The sequence below is a fragment of the Halyomorpha halys genome, unplaced genomic scaffold (assembly GCF_000696795.3).
Source record: "Halyomorpha halys isolate HHAL.00 unplaced genomic scaffold, Hhal_1.1 Scaffold811.1, whole genome shotgun sequence".
NCBI classification, from domain to species: domain Eukaryota; kingdom Metazoa; phylum Arthropoda; class Insecta; order Hemiptera; family Pentatomidae; genus Halyomorpha; species Halyomorpha halys.
In genome coordinates this window covers 91305-110122 of record NW_027116337.1, presented here as the reverse complement: position 1 = coordinate 110122, position 18818 = coordinate 91305, and the positions used below count along the sequence as shown (strand labels likewise).

Genomic DNA, 18818 nt, shown 5'->3' with positions numbered 1-18818 from the left:
AATATAGTTATTCAGGTAATATGGTTATTTATACAGCATGGAACTTGTAAAATTTATAAATACATGACCCACCCATAAGGTTACAGTGGAAGGAAAAATGTAAAAAATAAGGTTTCAAAATTAATACACACAAGATCAAAAATGTGGTTAGCAGTAAAATTGGTGTTACCTTATGGGATGGATATAAGTATAAAGGGAAATTTGTTTTAATTTATAAAATTTAATTTTAGTTTAATAAAATTGCAGTTAATTCTTTCATGTAAGTAATTTTTACTTCCTCCTTCATAAGCATTACTTAAAGTAAAAAAATAGTTTCAATAGACCTTTATACTCAAAGGTATAATTACATTAAATTAATTCCTATAGTGAAATAAGAAAGGGTATAAAAACGCCATAAATATTACTTAGGGAAAAATAAAACATTTATTTACAGTATTTGAAAAGATAATAAATTACTGATAAAAATATAATTTACAATTATAAATTATATACAGGAATTTTCTGGTTGTAAAAAAATAATCTCTTTTTGATTTTAACAGTCTTCACTTTCATCTCATAAGAAGCTTTTTTCCATATTATTATTTCTATATAGTCTTATTTCATTCCACATTCAATGTAGTCCATTGAAATACCCTTTTTGCCAAATATATTCATATTTTTACATGCTATACTATAGCACTTTTTTTTTACTTTTTTACATCTGTAATATGCCAAAAAACTAGATTGATTTATAAAAATAATAAGACCAAGCTCATTCATTAAAAGATCTATATTATATTACTTAAATTACTTTGGATTGTGAATACATTTCGAAGGTGCTTTGAGTGAACCAAATTTTAAGTAATGGTTAGTAAAACTATTTTTCAATTGTTTTCTACATTTTAGCAATTTATTATGGTTCAGTCCATTATTGTGAGTAGTGGAATGTCTAGTAGGTGGCAGTACTTTACCATAAAGGTACACAAAATTTTACAATAATGGTGAATGTATTTAAATATCTATGTTAAGGTAAAAAGTTATTCAAGCCCTACAGATATGAAAATATATTTAGTGTATGTGTATCTATAGATATATATCAATTAAAAAATGAATTGGAGATTAATTATCCTTTTAAGTGAGAACTATAATCTAGATCTGAATTGCTCCTAAGAAAAAAGAAAAAAAAATCCAATTTAGTAAAATATAGAAATTAAGGGTATTCAATTGAACTAGAATTTTTAGTAAGCAATAAAAAATTCCGAGGTTCAGCTATTAGTGAAGTTTTAGTAGATCAGAGACAGGGGTTTATCTGTAACAGACAAAAAAAATTATTTTAGTTATTTTAATCTTTATGTTACAGGCTTATCAATAATAATATTTTATCTTTTGAATAAAAATACATAAATTATAATACTACTTACTACACTATAATAATTTAGCTAATGGAGTAATTTGTGCTATCAAAATTTTTGAGGGAAATACATTTTTACAAAATATGGATTTATGGATGGAACTATATTTTCGTAGTGCTACTATTTGGGGGAACTTCAAGCTAGGGTACAAGGAAACAAAAACAATAATGCACTTATACCTAAATAACAAAGTATATAAATCCATTTAAGTGTATAAGTGAGGAGGGCAATAAAATGTTTTGGAGGAGAGATATGATGGGCATCGTTGTTTCAGTGAAAAACTGTTTGAATTAAGAATCTATAGGAAAAAAGAAAGACTATGTAATCTATTTTTTTTCACTTTAATCATAAGAAGATTCAGTTTATAAAAAGAATACAAAAAAAATTGTTTTGAATACTGTTTTCTGAATCTTCAATTACTTTTTCAAAAAATATAAATAAATTCAAACAACTGATTACTATTTCAATTAATGTAATAATTTTGTTATTAAAATACATACATAATATTTAACCTTCAGTTCAACTTCTAATATTTATTTTATAATAACATCATTTAACTGATGACATCTGGCAGAAAAAAAAAAAACCTCACTTGTGTTTAAAATTGTGAAATTATCGGTAATTATTGATATCACATGTTGGTTTTGCAGCATAGATTTGGTTCTAGCAGAGGTAGATACTAAAAACATAATTTTCATGAAAATGTCAGTTGATCACTTTTACCTCTAGCACAATCTAGGAAAGCTGTGATGAGAAAAAAAATTTGGCTTAGAACTAATGTACATAATATGCTCACTGAAAAATGGTCTAATAGGATGTTTGTTCCATAGGTAATTCCTCTTAATGTGAGAGAGATAACTGTCCCTGAGGTAGGAGGGCAGATGCTTGAGTGGGATGTAGGGAGTCGGCTTCCAGTTGACATAGGACCACCACCAAGGATCACGGGTGATCCTGGATAAGGGCAAGTAAGGGCTCGGCTCCAATATGTCTCTAAGTGGGCGCAACCATTCCCCTCTGCCCAGGTAGGTTGGCTTCCCTGAAAATAACAATACTCATAATTCATGCCATCTAAATATAGTAAATTGCTTAAAATTTAAAGCAACCACATGCATTTCAATATTTTGTTTACTTCTTTTGACTATTGAACTGTGAAGTTGCATTACAAACTTGCAAGTAAAACATTTTTTTTCCAAAAATGGCTAACAAATATATAATTAAATTGTACTGAGAAGAAATTTCTTATATTGTGTGATAATTTAGTACCAAACCTGTCAATAAAAAGAAATTTAAATTAGAAACAGTATGGCTGGCTTTGGAATGCAACTATGAAACATTAATAAATATCTTTATAATGATAATTACAAGGCATAAAATTAAGGACTAAAATATAATTAAGTTCGACATTATTGAATACTGTTCCAATAGCTTATTGACAAATTTAATTTTGCGAATAAATGAAAAGTGTCAAAGTTTATTGAAGAAAAGATGCTACTGTATAATGAAATAGTGTTTACATTCTTAATTGTTCTAAAATAATAAATAAACTATCAGAAATGAGAGTTTGAAACAAAATTGTTTAGAACTAAAAAAAACTTAAGGAAGTTTTCTGAAATAATTATCTAAAAACATATTTACATACATACCATATGCGTACAAAGGATACTTTCTACCATCATCACCAATCTCATATTCACCTATAACATTTAAAATCATTATTATTAAATAATTAGTGATGGATTAAATATCCAGTAAAAATTCTTCAAATTAACTTCAATAGAAGGTTATAGTATAAAGGTTTTTAGTTTATAGCTAGGATACCATATACATTCATCTCATTCTAGTTTTTAACCTTTGGTTGCCATCCCTCACCGAAGAATTTCCAAAATACTGAATCCATTCCTGGCTTGAGATTCTAATAGTGAGAATATAGGGAAAACATAAAAGGTAATGAGATAAGGTAATAATAATTGTAACACTCATATAATGAAATGAAAAGGCATTTTAAAAATGTAGTACCTATGACTGATTCTCAAATGGTACATTTTAAAAGCAAATTGGCTCCCTGAAGAGTATGGGTCTTGCATTGAAATATATTGCAGATATGAATCCTGATGAGAGTCATGAGCTTTGATAATTATACTCAGACAACTCATTTCATTCTAATCCATAAAACTTAAGATACGTTTTAGGGTTCTTAAAATTGAAAAGGTTTATCAAAAGCTCCCACATTAATGTGACCATCTAAAATCATTCTTAAACTAAAAATTTTCTCAGAATTAAATAAGTTGAAGCCAAAAAATTTATTGGAATTAGCATTGAATAATGATAAAGAGGTATTTATGTTTTTTTGAAGTATCAGATTTAAATGTATAAGTATGTCTAATACATCTTTAGATCTACAAGTATATATCACTATATTGATTTGTGTAAAGTTGCATGCCACATTAATTAAAAGAAAGGCATTCTAACTTTATTATTTTGACATTTAATTGACTGTTTTTGAAGGTGGGAAATGGAGTTAATCCATTAATATTCAATATAATATTATCTGATTATAAATAAATTATATCTGAAATATACAGAAAAATAATTAATAGATTAATTTTAGTATTGATATTATTTATTAGATATTATTCCTTCATATTTATCCTTTGGAAGTCAATATGGTTGAAGGAAAAAACAAATTACTAAATTATCCTCATCATTTGCAAGTGGTAACTAATCAAGTATATATCCTTCTACAAATAATGTTAAGTACAGATAAAAATAAAGTCAGACATAATCATATCGAACTCCTTATATTGTTGGGATAAGATACACATTCAACATCATTTGAATATTAAAGAAATAAATAAACTGTAGGTACTGTTTATGTTTACCATTTAGTGGCTCTTATTCATTTAAATATTATTAGACATTTTATTACTCAATCGTTTCTATAAGTAATCAGATAAAAGAAATAAGCCCTGCGCAAAAGGTATTTAAATTTTTGTTTTAAATATAACTTTTTATAGCTAGGTACAACATGTACAACATATTTTAATTATTTTAAGTCCTCATACCTCTTCTAAATCTTCCTACTTACATGTATCAAGTTTTTTGTTTAATCTCAGAATCAGTCTGCAATATTTTACATCAAATAAAAAAAATTATTGACTCATATTGTGACTAGTCAATTGTTCTAAACAACTTTTTATAAAGTACAAAGATTATCTCCCTTTGAAATTCCCTTACATTGGTGTTAGTTTATTTTTTGGCTAATTTATACAGTAGAAACTCAATTAACTGTTTCTTGATAGTTCATTTTGGTGTTAGCATTTCCAACTAAAATAGTGAGCTTTTTGACCAGTGGTTAGTTAACAATCCTACTTTTGCTCAGTTGCAGTTCTAACTGTAATCTACATTGCACTCTCTTCTCATTTCCAAACGCTTATTTCACATTTCTCAATATATTTTTGGCCTTTGTTGTTACAAGTGATCACCTATAAATGCTGAACAAACATATGTCATTCTTTTTTTAGATAAAAAAACTATGGATTATAAACCGTACCGTAAATCATGATTAAATTGTAAAAAATAAATAAATAAGATTAAAAAAAACTCTGGATGTGTTAATTTCTTCACTTGGAAGAAAAAAAGTATAATTCATTCACCATTATCTAACTTGGAAACTACTATTTTTGGATGATTTTAAGAGAAGTTTGCTGAAGAAATTAAAATTACTAGGCTAATGGTTTGTGTAAAGATTTCATGAACATTTAATACTTATAAAGGCTAAACATTCAAACCAGTCCAGCAATGGAAACATATGATATCCTTCTAAACTTCTTTGAACTGTTAAATTTGAAAAAATCAAAGACTGATTACTTTATATTTCAAGCCTCATAACATTATACACATATGTGCAATTCTTAAATAAAAAGTGTTTCGATTAATCAAGGTTTTCAATTACCACTCCTCCCTCTCAGAACTCTTCCGCCATTACACCAGATAATCAAGGTTTCACAGTATTTAAATTTATATTCTAATTTATTTTTATTATAAACAATACTAATTATATTAATATTTATAAAAAATATAACAAAATAACCATAGTTATTATTATTTAAAAACTAAGAAAGAAATATTTTGTAATTTAAATTTAAATGCTTATAAGTTGAACAAAATTCTTAATTAGCATACAAAAAAAACCTTCCTCCACTAAATTCATTTCTAATCTAATACAGAACAATAAATCTCAACCTATATTATATACCTATATAAACAAAGCAATATTACTGGATTGTACAATAAAAGTCAAACTATTTTTTTATTGACTCAATTCATTGAACAACCTTTTAATATGATTCAGCATTATAGTACAATATCAGTTATTGCTCTAAACATTAACAATAATATTGATTATCAACAACTAGTTTGGGGGAGGGGATTAGCTCAGTGAGTAAGACACTTCTTATCTTCCAGGCCCGGCTTCAAATCCAGCTATAACAGGTAATTATTTATTCTATTATATTAGCTGTGGCTTGACTTTGAAATCAGGGACCCTCCTGGGGCACACCCAGCCTCTGAAAAGTGAGTCCATTAAATTGGGGAAAAACTTGGTGATTGAGTCTGATTCTGATCCAATCATCTCCCTTCATAACCGTTTGTTTAGTTACAGTACTTCCTGACTAAGAACTGAACTCCTGATCCCTCATGGGTTATAGTGCAGGATTGTTTTTTTTTTTCCTTCAGTGCCAGTTTCAATATTTCTGTGTATAATTTCAGCCAACAATTTGTATGTAAAGCATAACTTTGTTTTTATAATGCTATTTATAGATAATTTTATTCCCCAATCTTCCTAAAAATGGATCCTTAAATCCTTGAATCTATCAATGATTATTATTATTTGAAACCACATTTAATTTTCTATCTGAAAGCCATTGGAAGTATCCTAAAATTAAAAACATACACAATATTTTTATAAAGAAAATTAAGATATGACAGAAAGTAAATTTTGAAAATGCATTCATCCATATATTAGTAATTCTTAAAAGAAAAATAATTGAATCGGTTATTTCAAAAATGACAGGTGTCATATGTAAAAATAGCACATGTTGATTTTGAAATAACTATTTCAATTAATTTATTATTCAACAAAATTATAAGAAAATATTTAATTGTCAGTTTAGGTTAATCTATATTAAACCATTTAAACCTTACTTATCATATATAATTTTTTAACCATTAACTACCTTTGAATAAGAATGTGAATTATAATAATATTCATTTCTATTTTTTTTTCTTTCCATTTATTTAAATCTAAATTAAGTATTATAATAATATATATATTTTTTCTAATTAAAAAACAAGTAATATTAAAAATGTATTATAATATTGAAATTTATGAATTCATCCACCCAAATATTAAATAAAATTGGGTTTGATATTATCTAAATGCATTTAATCATAAATATGTTATGTCAATTGATAATAAAAAAAAAAATGCAAACTAAATTTTCCACAAATCCTGTCTCTGGAAATGAAGTTAAAAATATTTTTTTATGATCGCTCTCTTTTCCTACTTATATATATACACACATATATATATATATATATATATATATAGAGAGAGAGAGAGAGAGAGAGAGTCATTAGTGGAGAATCCAGGAATTTTCTGAGAGGAGGGCATACCTTTGTAGCGGGGGTGAATTCCAATTCCGTACACCTAATTGAAAATGTTGATCTAAAAAAATATAATTTAAATAACTTAAATTTTGAATTACATTTTATTTTTCTATTAATAAATAAATGGTATAATAATAAAAGTAATAGAAAATGTATAACACTTTAATCCTACTAAATATTTTTCTTTACTCACCTCAGTATTTTAAGCAATTTCTTTGTTGTTTCTGTTGGTTCGTTCTTTAGAGTTAGTTTTATCTGATTGTTACTATGTTAAAAATGTTAAGGATGTTAGAAAAATAATTAATTTTAAATGTATTTATTATTGCCAGATTACATAGGATTTTAATATTTAGTAAATTGAAAAGAAAACAAACTTCTTAGCAGATAAGTGACATTAGAAAATTATATGTTTAAAATGACAAAGTTCTGTCAGACATTGTGCGTTGCTCAATACAAGATTATGAAAAAGTTTAACTTTAGAGGCAAACAGATTCAGTATATTTAAAATATACAGAAAATATTATTTCTATTTAACAATATATAAAAAAAAAAAAATTAAAATAACTATCAAAATCGACTATTAAGACATAACATTGAATTAATTGAAACATTTAACTGAATAGGAGAGATCTGTAGCTGGTTCTTCACTCGCAAATATTTCCTAATGTACAGAATTTACAAAACTACACCAAAAGATGCAAGGACAATTTCCATCTTAATTTAAAGTATATCTGTGGTACTTAATCAATTTATTATTTAATTATTCTACCATTTAATTCAATTGCCATTCTTTCTGCAGCTTATTGGAATGATATGCCTTCTTGAAGACTGTTTCAAAGCTCAGAAAATGGCTTAACATTAATGTACTAATATTTCCATTTTAAAGAAAATCAACCTAAACCAATGAGAAAAGTATCATTCTACATATAGTTATTTTTTTTTAAACAAGGTTAATAAAAAAGAATTGTTGTTTGTTAATATGAAATTTACTAAAATGTTATAATAACTAATTATTACGCCCTGTTTCAACACATGGTTTTCATTAAATGGTTGAGTACAATGTCATGAACTAAATAAGTCAATGTCATCATGAAGGGGTGAAAACATCTATGTTATACTTGTATCCAACTGTGGTTAGTTCTATATGCTATTTTTTCAGCCTTCAATAAAAAAACACACATTTGAATATATCTTCCAAATCCAAATTATTTGCCTCTAAAATTATTCTTTTAATAAATACACAATTGAATGGACCACTGTTACAACAGGGCTGACATTACATTAGCATATGATGGGATGAAGCATTGAAATTATATACACAAAACTTTTGTTTATTTTGGCATTGATGAAGTATGTACACAAATTTTGATGAAACATAATAAACTAACAAACTGTTTGATTTGACAAAAATACCATTTATATAAATAAATATGTACAGTTTATTCAGCAAAATAAAAAAATATTTATTTATTTTCGCAGTCTTCATTTTCAACCAATAATTCTTAGTCTCTTTAAAAAATAAATAAAATAATAAAATGAAATAAATAATCATAAATATCTGTCAGAATTATTGTTTTTAGTAAAACAAAATTTTTGAACTGTTTGCTAAATTCAGGAAGATGATAGAAAAATGAATAGTTCGAGTGTAGTTGGGAACAGTGTTCCGAGAATCCAGAGCCTTGAAATTTTGATGTTGGTTGTTTTAAAAGTTCAACCTTGGGGTTGTGCCTGCAACATTAAATCATTCCCTTACATCATGAAATAAGCTATTTCAAATTTATGGGTTAGTCTCTGACACACTTCTATCTACTGAAAATCCTTCTATAGTTTTAAGTAATCGCTATAATTTTTATCTCCAAATATATATGCAAATGCATTAAATAATTTTAAAATATTTTTAATACTAACTACTGCAGTATACTAAACCTATGTACTAATCCTTTTTTTTTTCGAAATTTTAAAAAAATATACATCAAAGCAGGTTTATTTATACTGAATACTATATTCTCAGAAAAATTACTATTTTAATTAATTTTTTTTTAAAATATAAATTGAGTATTTTGGTTTTAGGCTAAATTATAAAATTTCTAAAATCATTAAGCAGTACATAATTCAAATTAAGTCATTTCTAATTTTTTTTTTTACTTTCAATAAGAAGAGCTTAACTAAGATCCTTGTTCCTAGCTAGAAATTAAAAATGACTGTAAATCATTAGTGATTCCTGAAATTATGATTGTTAATAAGATTAAATAATGGATAATGGATAAAGCTTAGTCACTTTAAAAAAAAGCAGTTTATATTGCAGGAACAATTTGATCAATACTCACTGAAGGGACGGATGGGGTGCTGCTTCCACAAGTAAGACCTTTTGACGGGGGAGAGGAAGCTGTCTCTCAGGAAGTATGGGTTGTGCTTCACTGGAACGTAGGGTGCCTCAAAGGGCCTGTACTGTGGGTATGACCACCACCATGGGTCCCTTGTAACCCTGCTGATTGGGATCCAGGGGCTCGGTTCGAAAAGTTCAGTCATTGGTCTCTTGAAACCTCCTCGACTGTAGATTGGATGACCTTAGACAAAATCCAGTACATCAATATAATTAAATATTTTATTAGTTTAATTTAGATCAGAGGTAGAAAATAAATTGAAAATGAGTTAGCAGAAAAAATCAAAGTATTAGTAATATGTAATATTAGTTTAAAGTATTAGTAATATGTTTAAGATGGAGGTATTTTCATTTATTATTATTACACAATTAAAGGCTGTATTATTGCAAAAGGAAAATTTATGTTAAATTATTAAAAAAAAATATATATATAACAGACTAAACAATGCAAAATATGTTGTATGTGCCATCTTATTTATTAGCCTTTTCTGATATTAAAATAAAGTATAAATTTATTTACCAAGTAAATTAATTGTAGGGTACTAAAAAAACAAAACAAAAATCTGAGGCTAACTCAAATTAACCATGCAACTTGTGCATTAGGGATGCAATCTAGGGGTAATATTGTTTAAATAATGCTCTTTAGATTCCAATAATGATGGAGAATCTTTTAGTAACCTTCAACTCTCTTATTTTTCATCAGATTCTCACCTGTATGGGTGTACAGTGGAACTTTGGATCCATCTGGCCCAATTTCATACTCCTTGATCTCAGGGAGTCCTCGTCTTCTGTAGGCTGGATTCAAGTATTTCTGGTCAGGTTCACGGCCTTCCTCTGGGTCCCAGTCACTAGGTGCCTTGTAGTACTCTACAAAAAATTATTTTTTATTTAGAACCATGGAAATGGAACCAATATATTTATTTGTTTGATATTATATGTGTATTTAAAAAACTTAACTGTTTTACTAAAGTTGTGTGTTACGATAATCATTTGTTTTACTAAACCATGTTAATATACAATGAAATTTTAAATTTATTTTAACTATTTGATGATATTAATCTAATTTAACTGTTGTTTTACCAAAAATTTTGGTAATATTTTAAACATAATGCATCGAATAAAAATAAACAAATTCGATTTAAATATCAGTTTATAAAGGACTAAAGCCATAAAATATGAATCTAAAAATCTTATATTTCAAACACTAAGTTTGTAGGTCATTTATTTTAGGAAAATTATAATACTTTTTTTTCCTAATAGATTAGAAAATTAAAGAAAATTTATATTTAATAAAAAGTATATGTAATGTGTTTGATTTATATATTTATTTAATTGTTAACTAATTTCATTTGTCAAATTATTGAGAAAATGTATGTTATCTAGGAATGATATTTCATATTAAAATAAATAAAATGGAGGCCAACAAATTTTTCCTTTTCCAGTTTATATAAATAAATCATTCCTTCTTGGAATTTATGCATGTAGCTCCAACAATATGCAAATTTCCATGAACATTTGTCATTTGATATTGATTGCTTTATTCTGAATTTTCCTCTCATTTTCTCAGAAACTCATTCCACTTATTGTGAAGTGGAGATTCCTCAGAGACAATGATAGTGACAGCTGTCAAAGCTACTATCATCGTGTAAACTGACATTTGCCATCATACTATCATGATTATTTTTTCTTAGCCCTGATAAAGGGTAGAAATTTTGGCCAAAACATTGGCACTAATAAATAAGTTTTTAACTTTATTATAAAAATTAATAAACGGAAATTGAAGGGGTTCCCTTGAAGAAATGAGCAAAATAGTTTGAAAATGTGTGCAAAAACTACAACAAACTTTGCTTATACTTATCCGATTTAAATGTTTTTTTTTTTACAGAAATTAATTGCCTGCTGTTGGCAGGAGGGGATATAAAATGGTTAGATCTGCTGAAAACTGTACATCACATTCAATACTCTCCTTATAGTTCTGTCAAAATATCCACAACTTTTGCTTAAACTTAAATTATATCTGATATTATTATAATTATGTTCAGGAGAGTCTAGAGATGCTAATATTAAACATCATGATGAATAGTGAACTTGAGTCAGAAATTCAAAAAAGAAACAGAATTTTTTTTTATTGCAATAAATATTTTGAGAACTGACAATTCTAGACAGGTAGATTTCTTTATTAGGATTGTTTAATTAAATGCTGAATTTAATAAAAATCTTCCTCTAAAGTACCTTTAATTTTATTTATCTGAAATACTTAACCATCTCCTATTGTTAACAGTTATAAATATGAACTTTGAAAGAATTTTATAATTATTTAAAGGGGAAATAGAGACTGGCAGTAGTCTTGGGACCGATTGGAAAAAATAAGAAACAGTCCAGACAGTCTGTTTCCTTCATAACACTGAAGGATTAATTATTTGGGATATGCACGAATAAAATTTTATTTTCTTCATAACTTTTTTTCTCAAAGATTTAACATGTGTGTGAAAAGTTAAATTTATGTTAAAGACTAAAAAGTTGCATCGTTTGTGCCGCTTTGGCAATATAGTCTAGAAAACACAATTTCAGCCTATTACACATGCACAGAGGAGAGGGGGAGGGAGGTACCAAATAAACTAAAAAAGAATTAACAAAATCACCCATCCTTTGAAAAGACAATTGTGGCACAGTTACATATATATACAATACAAAAATGCATATTTCTCTATTTATGATATTAATGAGAACGTATATTAAGTTACTGCTTATAAAAACAGTAGTATTTATGAAAATTCAGAAGAAAAAATGTCAATTTATTTTGGTATGACTATGATTCAGAACAACCACCCTTGACCTGTAACACAACACGTTAGTTTATCAGACCTAGTTACAGTTATTAATCTATTTTCTATATCAAATTTCTCATCCGATTTAATGGATCTGCTTTTAATGCATACTTCTGTACTTATTTATTTATATGAAAATAGATTATGCAACCTAACAAAAATAAAAATAAATAAATAAATTAGTTCAGGACACCAAAATGTGGGGCAAATAAATATCACTATGAGTCCTTTATTCCACCTTCATTCCTTATTTCCACTAGTCGTTGAAGTATGGGTGTACTACCCATATTTCAGTGAGATATGGTCGCTGATATATGGTAATTTTAAAACAACTTAAATAATCTTAAGTCATTGGAAAATTAAAGAGAGTTATCTATTCAGTAAATATAATGTTTATGAGCTGTATAAAATATATGGATATTTTTCAAACACAAATAATAATAAGAATAAAGAAATAAGAATATGTTGCAATACATTTTATAACATAGTAAATCATTAAAGAATAAATAACAAGTATAATTGCTCTAATATTTATTTACACTCTAAATTAAAAAAGTTTTAGTTAATGGATTGTAAAGGATTTTACAATCTATACATACTAAATGTTAGCAATATTTATTGATGAATGTAGTATGTCACCTTCTTTTCATTGTGTGAAAATGTATAAAATATAGATTTATAAATATTATTAATAAAACAAAAAAATCTATAATAAATGCTTAGCTAATCAAGCATTCAAATTGATGCAAGCCTAATAAGCTAAGCTTTATACAATGTAAATATAAATATTAAATTCTTACCATATTGAAAGTGGCCATGTAGATCATGCTTAAATTCTCCTTGGACTTGGTTGGAATAATCACGATCTGGTGAGAAATCATGCCAGAGATAATGGAAAAAAAAATAGCAAAAAATAATAAAACTAAAACAAAAATGAATTATTAAGAAAAAAAGCAAAATAAAAATAAATAAAATAACACTTAGGAAAGCCTTAAATCTTTTTTTTTTAATAAAAAAAAACATTTTTAACTGATAGCGGTTATTTCAAGTATCTAATTGCTGTTTCTGTGTCAAATGAAGATGTTTTAAATATTTTACTTACCTTTAATTTTGCTGAAATTGAAGGACATGTAATATATAAATAAGTAAATTGCATTAAGGCTGCTACAGATAGGTAAGAATTCAAAGGAATTGTTTGATACTTTCTATAATTTTACATGTTTCAAACACAATATTTTTCACTTTAAACACTTTCTATATTTATTTCATCATTAACTAGTTGTTTAGTACTTTTAACACTAATTCTAACCAATTCAATAATGTTTTTTGTACCATTTATGTATTGTATTTACAGTTCCATCTTTAAAACCTATATTCAATTTTATATTTATAGAAGTAGATAGTCTCATAAGCTGTTTACCATACTAGATACTAGGTTTAAATTTAGCCACAAGGTTGTTGCAGAATATGAAATTATTGGCAGAAATGATTTTAAATTTAGATCAGTCCTGAACTTCAGTTAGTTGATTTATAAAAAATATTATCTCCAGTTCTTTTTGAAGTATATAAATACGTGCTAATAAAAAAATGTAAATAATAAAATAAAATATTTTTAGAAAACTAATCTTCATTGTAAAAGATACTTAAGAATATTATTCTCAGGAGAAATATTTTAAATATGGTAATTTCATACAGGTAGTTCAATTTAATAGTGATTGATTGATCCTTCCCAGATTTTTCACATCTTTATCCCTTTTACATATCCTTCACAAACTCAAAATCCCATATTCTTGAAATAAATTTATCCAAAGAGCACTATATAAATCCTTTTTTTCATGAAACATATTTGAACCATTATAGTAAACACTAAATGATTTTGTAAAATACCAAGAATAAGTGGAAATAACAGATTTTATATCTCATTGCATAAAAGTTAGTGATATTAAGAAATTAATTTTTTATTTAATTGAACAGAACAACATGTATTAATATTTCGAACATTAATCAGTTATAGATTCTATCTGAATCATGAACACAAGACTGATACTGACTATAACCAATTTTATTTTCAATATATCTTTAATGATTGTTAGTTACCTTTTTATCACAGCCATCACTTCTAAAAAAAGTGGATTTAAGCTCTTATCACATTATCACAAACTATGTTTTAATAGCAAAAGAAATTAATAAGATTATCCATATGAATTGAACCTAGTGTGAAGATGTTGGACTTGATTCCGAGCTAAAACTGAAACAGAACCTCTTGACATCACTGTGATAGAAAATAAATTCTTGGAGATCACCCAAGATTTTCAACTGTATAAAGTTTAATACCAGTTTGACTTAAATATCAATGTATCAAATGGAATTATTATTATTATTATTATTATTGGTGCGATAGACTGTGAAGGTCCAAGGCCTCGTCTGATGTACTTAGGAAATACATCGCACATATCATGACGTTGTGGTTGGGGTGGGTTTGTCTCTCCCTCGCCTATTTTTGTGAGTGCCACCCATTGGGTAACGAGCCTCACAAATGCCCGTGGGGAGACTGTGAGTGAGTATTGCATAATTATATGCTTAATAGGGCTGGGGATTTGAACTCTTAACCTTTGGGTTGGTAGACAGGCGCGTTAAACGCTGATACTGTCACCCCCTGGATCAAATGGAATTGGGCTATGTTAAATTTCAATTTTAACATTATTAAAGCATTCCTCGCACCGCATCTTTGAAAATTGTCCATAAAAGTGATAAAGTGGTTATTTCTTTATAGTATGATATTGTTCTCCACAAAATTTTTATCTGATACAAATTATGTTTATGGTTTAAGAGATGACATATACATTTTGTTTTTATAAAAATGGAAATATTTTCTCTAATTTTGCCCGTTAATTATTTCATTTTTTGTGAATAATTTTGTTTAGTAATAAATAATTATTATTTATTACTTATTATTATTATTATTAAATATTACTATTTCAACTAAGTTAGAATAGTGGTAATCAGTTACAAAAAAAAGTTTGAGATTTCACTTAATTTTCATGTCTTAGGGTTCTTTCGGTAAAAAATAATGATGTATGATAAAATATTGTTACATCTTATATTACAAAGGCCCCTTAACATTTCTGTATTATTGAAGCATTCAGAATGAAATCACAGTGACATGTAATGTTACGTTCAAAGATACAAGATAATACAATTTACATTAAAAAAAAATCTTCTGGGTTGAAGATGCAGATTGTCAACATATAATCCATATTATAAAAATAAAACAAGTAACTGAAAGCTGATCTCATGTGGTGTTTTTAAAATTTATTTATTTTAATGGTGTTTGATTGAATTCTTACCAAGATATAATTTTAAAAATTAAAATTATGAACTTTTTCTTTTATAAATGATGTTACTCTTCTTTCTGTGGATTCAGTTCAAATTATGTTCTACGATCAGAGTCAGTGTTGTAATTAATAACAATTCTAATTTTATAATGTTATTAAGTTTTGTCAATAATCACAAAACATCTTTTTAATTGTGAAAACACTAACATTTATTGAACTGAATTCTATGAAAATTCGTTATATGATAGTAAATAAAACAAGGAAATTAAAATTATAGAAATTTCTTTAAAAAATATGCTTAAATGTGCTTACAAAAAAGTTAAGAATTGATTGAACTGGTTTTAATAAAATTTCTTATCCACGGATTTTTTTTGGGGGGGAGGGATTTATTTGTATTGTTAAAGAAGAAGTTGATAAAAAAAATTAAATGAAGTTAATAGGTAGTTAAGAATTTTTCGTTTGATTGTACAAGTCTACTACCAAAAATTTGATTTGATGATTTTAGTTGACTTTTATGTTTTTTGGTATGCTGAAAACAAAAATATAATCTGTATTCATTCATAGCATACAGATTTTTCACAAAGCCATGATAAATAATACCAGTTTTGTAGAATAAAAATTATTAAAATCATTCATAGCTCCTGGGATACCCAACTCATCATGTTCAAATTTTTATGGTATTTAAATTACATTAAAATAAACCAAATTACATTAAAATAAACCAAATAGCACAAATCGGATTCTATTTAATTTTACTAGGATTCCATTTAAATGTAGGATATAAAGTAACGTATTTAAATATATTTGGATGACTTACTGGCTTCATATTTAGCAAATGTATCCTTTATTGTTATGATCAGAACGAGAGAATATTCATCTTTCCATCAGTACCAAAACATTTTAATTTTTAACATTCGCAAAGCATGCACGAGTAATAAAGGTTTCAAGATGTTCAAGGAAAATGTACAAATAAATTTCCTCTCCTGTATAAGTATACAAAGTTCAGATAATTGGAAAAATTTCAATTTTTTCTTTTCGTTGGAAATTTCTGCTTGAGGGTTTCATTTCCTCAAGCCTTCTTGAAAATATTTTTCAACATAGAGGAAAAATTAGAAAAGCAACTAAGATATTAGAATATCTGTAATAAGATCATATAATTATTTAGGTATCTAATAAATTTTCTGATTCCATAATTCTTACAAATTATTGACTATTTTGCTAAGAAATGTACATCATCCCCTCATTTGATGCAATTAAATGGCACAATAAGAAGTTTTAATTAATTATTCAAAGAAAAAGAACAGTAAATTAAACAAATATACAGGAAATAAAATTAACAATACAATTCAACTAGAAACCTTTATTACTCATGCATACTATGATCAAATTCAAATGTTTTGGTACCACTGGATAAGCAGGTTTTCTCTCTTCCTGAACATAACACTAAAGTTTAAGTTGCTTGATATGATGCCTATAAGAATCATTCAAACATATTCAGATAATAATAAATACATTGTCTTCTATCTCAGATTCAAACTGTCCTAGTAGAATTCGATTTATGCCATGTAGTGTATGTTTATGTCCTAATGGTTCCGTAAAAGTTTGAAATTGATCGGTTGTGTACTGCAGGTGCTATGAAAGATTTTCATGATTTTTGTGCATTGATACCAAGGATTGGAAAAAAAAAATTGTATGTGATGGAAGAAAACAGAGATCATTTTCGGTTTTAAAACTTCAAAAAAAATAAAGATCAGCCAAAATTATCAAATCACATTTTCAAAAGCTTCTTTTTGTATATTTGTGTTATTAAATATAAATAAATGAAATTTCTTTGTTAATCTATTATAATCTGTAATAAATAATTATTGAAATATTTGTAGCAAACCTGATTCCATAAAATTAATTTGCTGAGAGCCAGCTACTTTTAGATCATGCAGAAGGAGTTCTTGCCATCTCTTCACTTCTTAAATTTGTTTTTTTGTTAAGTACCTTGAAGTATTTAATTTCAGTTCAAATATAATTGGGCTTGCTTTAAATATTTTTTTAAAACTTCAATTAGAATCAAATAATTTTTTTTCTACTTGAAGAGCGTTAAAAATTTACAACTAATTTAGCTCTTCTATGATTAAAAGCTATTTATTAAAATTTAAAAATATTTATTTAAGAAAAATGTTATTATATAAGGCAGCTTTTACCAAAGGTAAGCAATTTCAATTTACGTGTAATTACAATACATTTATACTGACATAGAAGATACTTGAAATAATGCTTTATGTTTTTCTTTGACTTTAGTGTCATACATAAAAATAATAAATTACATAGCAGCATAATAATCTCTAAGCTTTGCATATAGCTTAAATTCCATTCCATCGGATTACAAAATGTTTGCATTCAGCTGTTGCCAAGCAGCACACTATTTACAACCATTTCATGCTTGATGAGGTTTGGAAATATGAAATTCAAATCTACTTATTTCTATTTCTCGAAATGATTTCATGGCGGTCATGAAATCTCTAATCATGGTATAAATTATTATATGAAACAGTTAGATGAATTGACTTGGTCAATTTTATTACTAAATGACAAATACAAGTAACAGAAAATAATTAAATGGATAAAAATGCAAAAATGGAGCTGGACGGTGATAGATAAACAGGCATTTCAGGATCAAGGATAATGCATATGAATATTACTCATGAACAGTATGCAGGGATATTTATATCAAGGACTCTAAAAAGCTAACAATTTTCACTTAATACTCTCTTCACTCTTCCACGAATACATTTCTAATAAAAACTTAAAAATTGGACTATTGACCATGCCAGTTAATGTTATGGGGTTAGCAGGTAACAGAAAGAAAATGCAATCTCCAATCACAGTCTTTAAATGGTAACTTTTTATTGACCATAGAAAAACGAAAAATATATGTATATAAATAACAACATGATTGATTATAAAATTTTACAAAGAACTTGTTCCTTTTCAAATTACTCTATTTTTACTACAATAATGTTTAATACAATAAATAAGAGAATAAATACAATTGTTTTATTTGAAATATAAATAATTTTTTTTTAAATAGTTTTTTATAAAACTAAATTTTGATGCCCCATTCTTAGCATGGAGCCATTTTTGTTTAAATAAATAGCATTAATAGCAAAAGGATTACAAAGCAAATAAGAAACAAAAACAAACTTTGACTAGCATAAAGTGT

At 26.6% G+C, this 18818-nt stretch overlaps 1 protein-coding gene across 8 annotated transcripts in view; it reads right to left on the bottom strand.

Annotated features, from left to right (window-relative positions):
- Positions 1–398: 398 nt before the first annotated feature.
- The window catches only part of Mf (myofilin), a 58973-nt gene continuing 40553 nt past the window's right edge, over positions 399–18818 (bottom strand). For 5 of the 8 annotated variants that reach the window (XM_014429595.2, XM_014429596.3, XM_014429594.3 and 2 more), the window contains 6 exons: positions 13070–13135; positions 10153–10308; positions 9386–9625; positions 3035–3085; positions 2188–2427; positions 399–1288 (listed from right to left, as the gene is read on the bottom strand). In XM_014429595.2, the coding sequence (XP_014285081.1) occupies positions 1263–1288; positions 2188–2427; positions 3035–3085; positions 9386–9625; positions 10153–10308; positions 13070–13135 (779 nt within the window). In that variant the 3' untranslated portion in view covers positions 399–1262. Of the gene's footprint in view, positions 1289–2187; positions 2428–3034; positions 3086–7358; positions 8787–9385; positions 9626–10152; positions 10309–13069; positions 13136–18818 lie in introns of those variants that run through there. The other 3 variants (XM_014429599.3, XM_024359763.2, XM_067053137.1) reach the window with 2 other exon arrangements.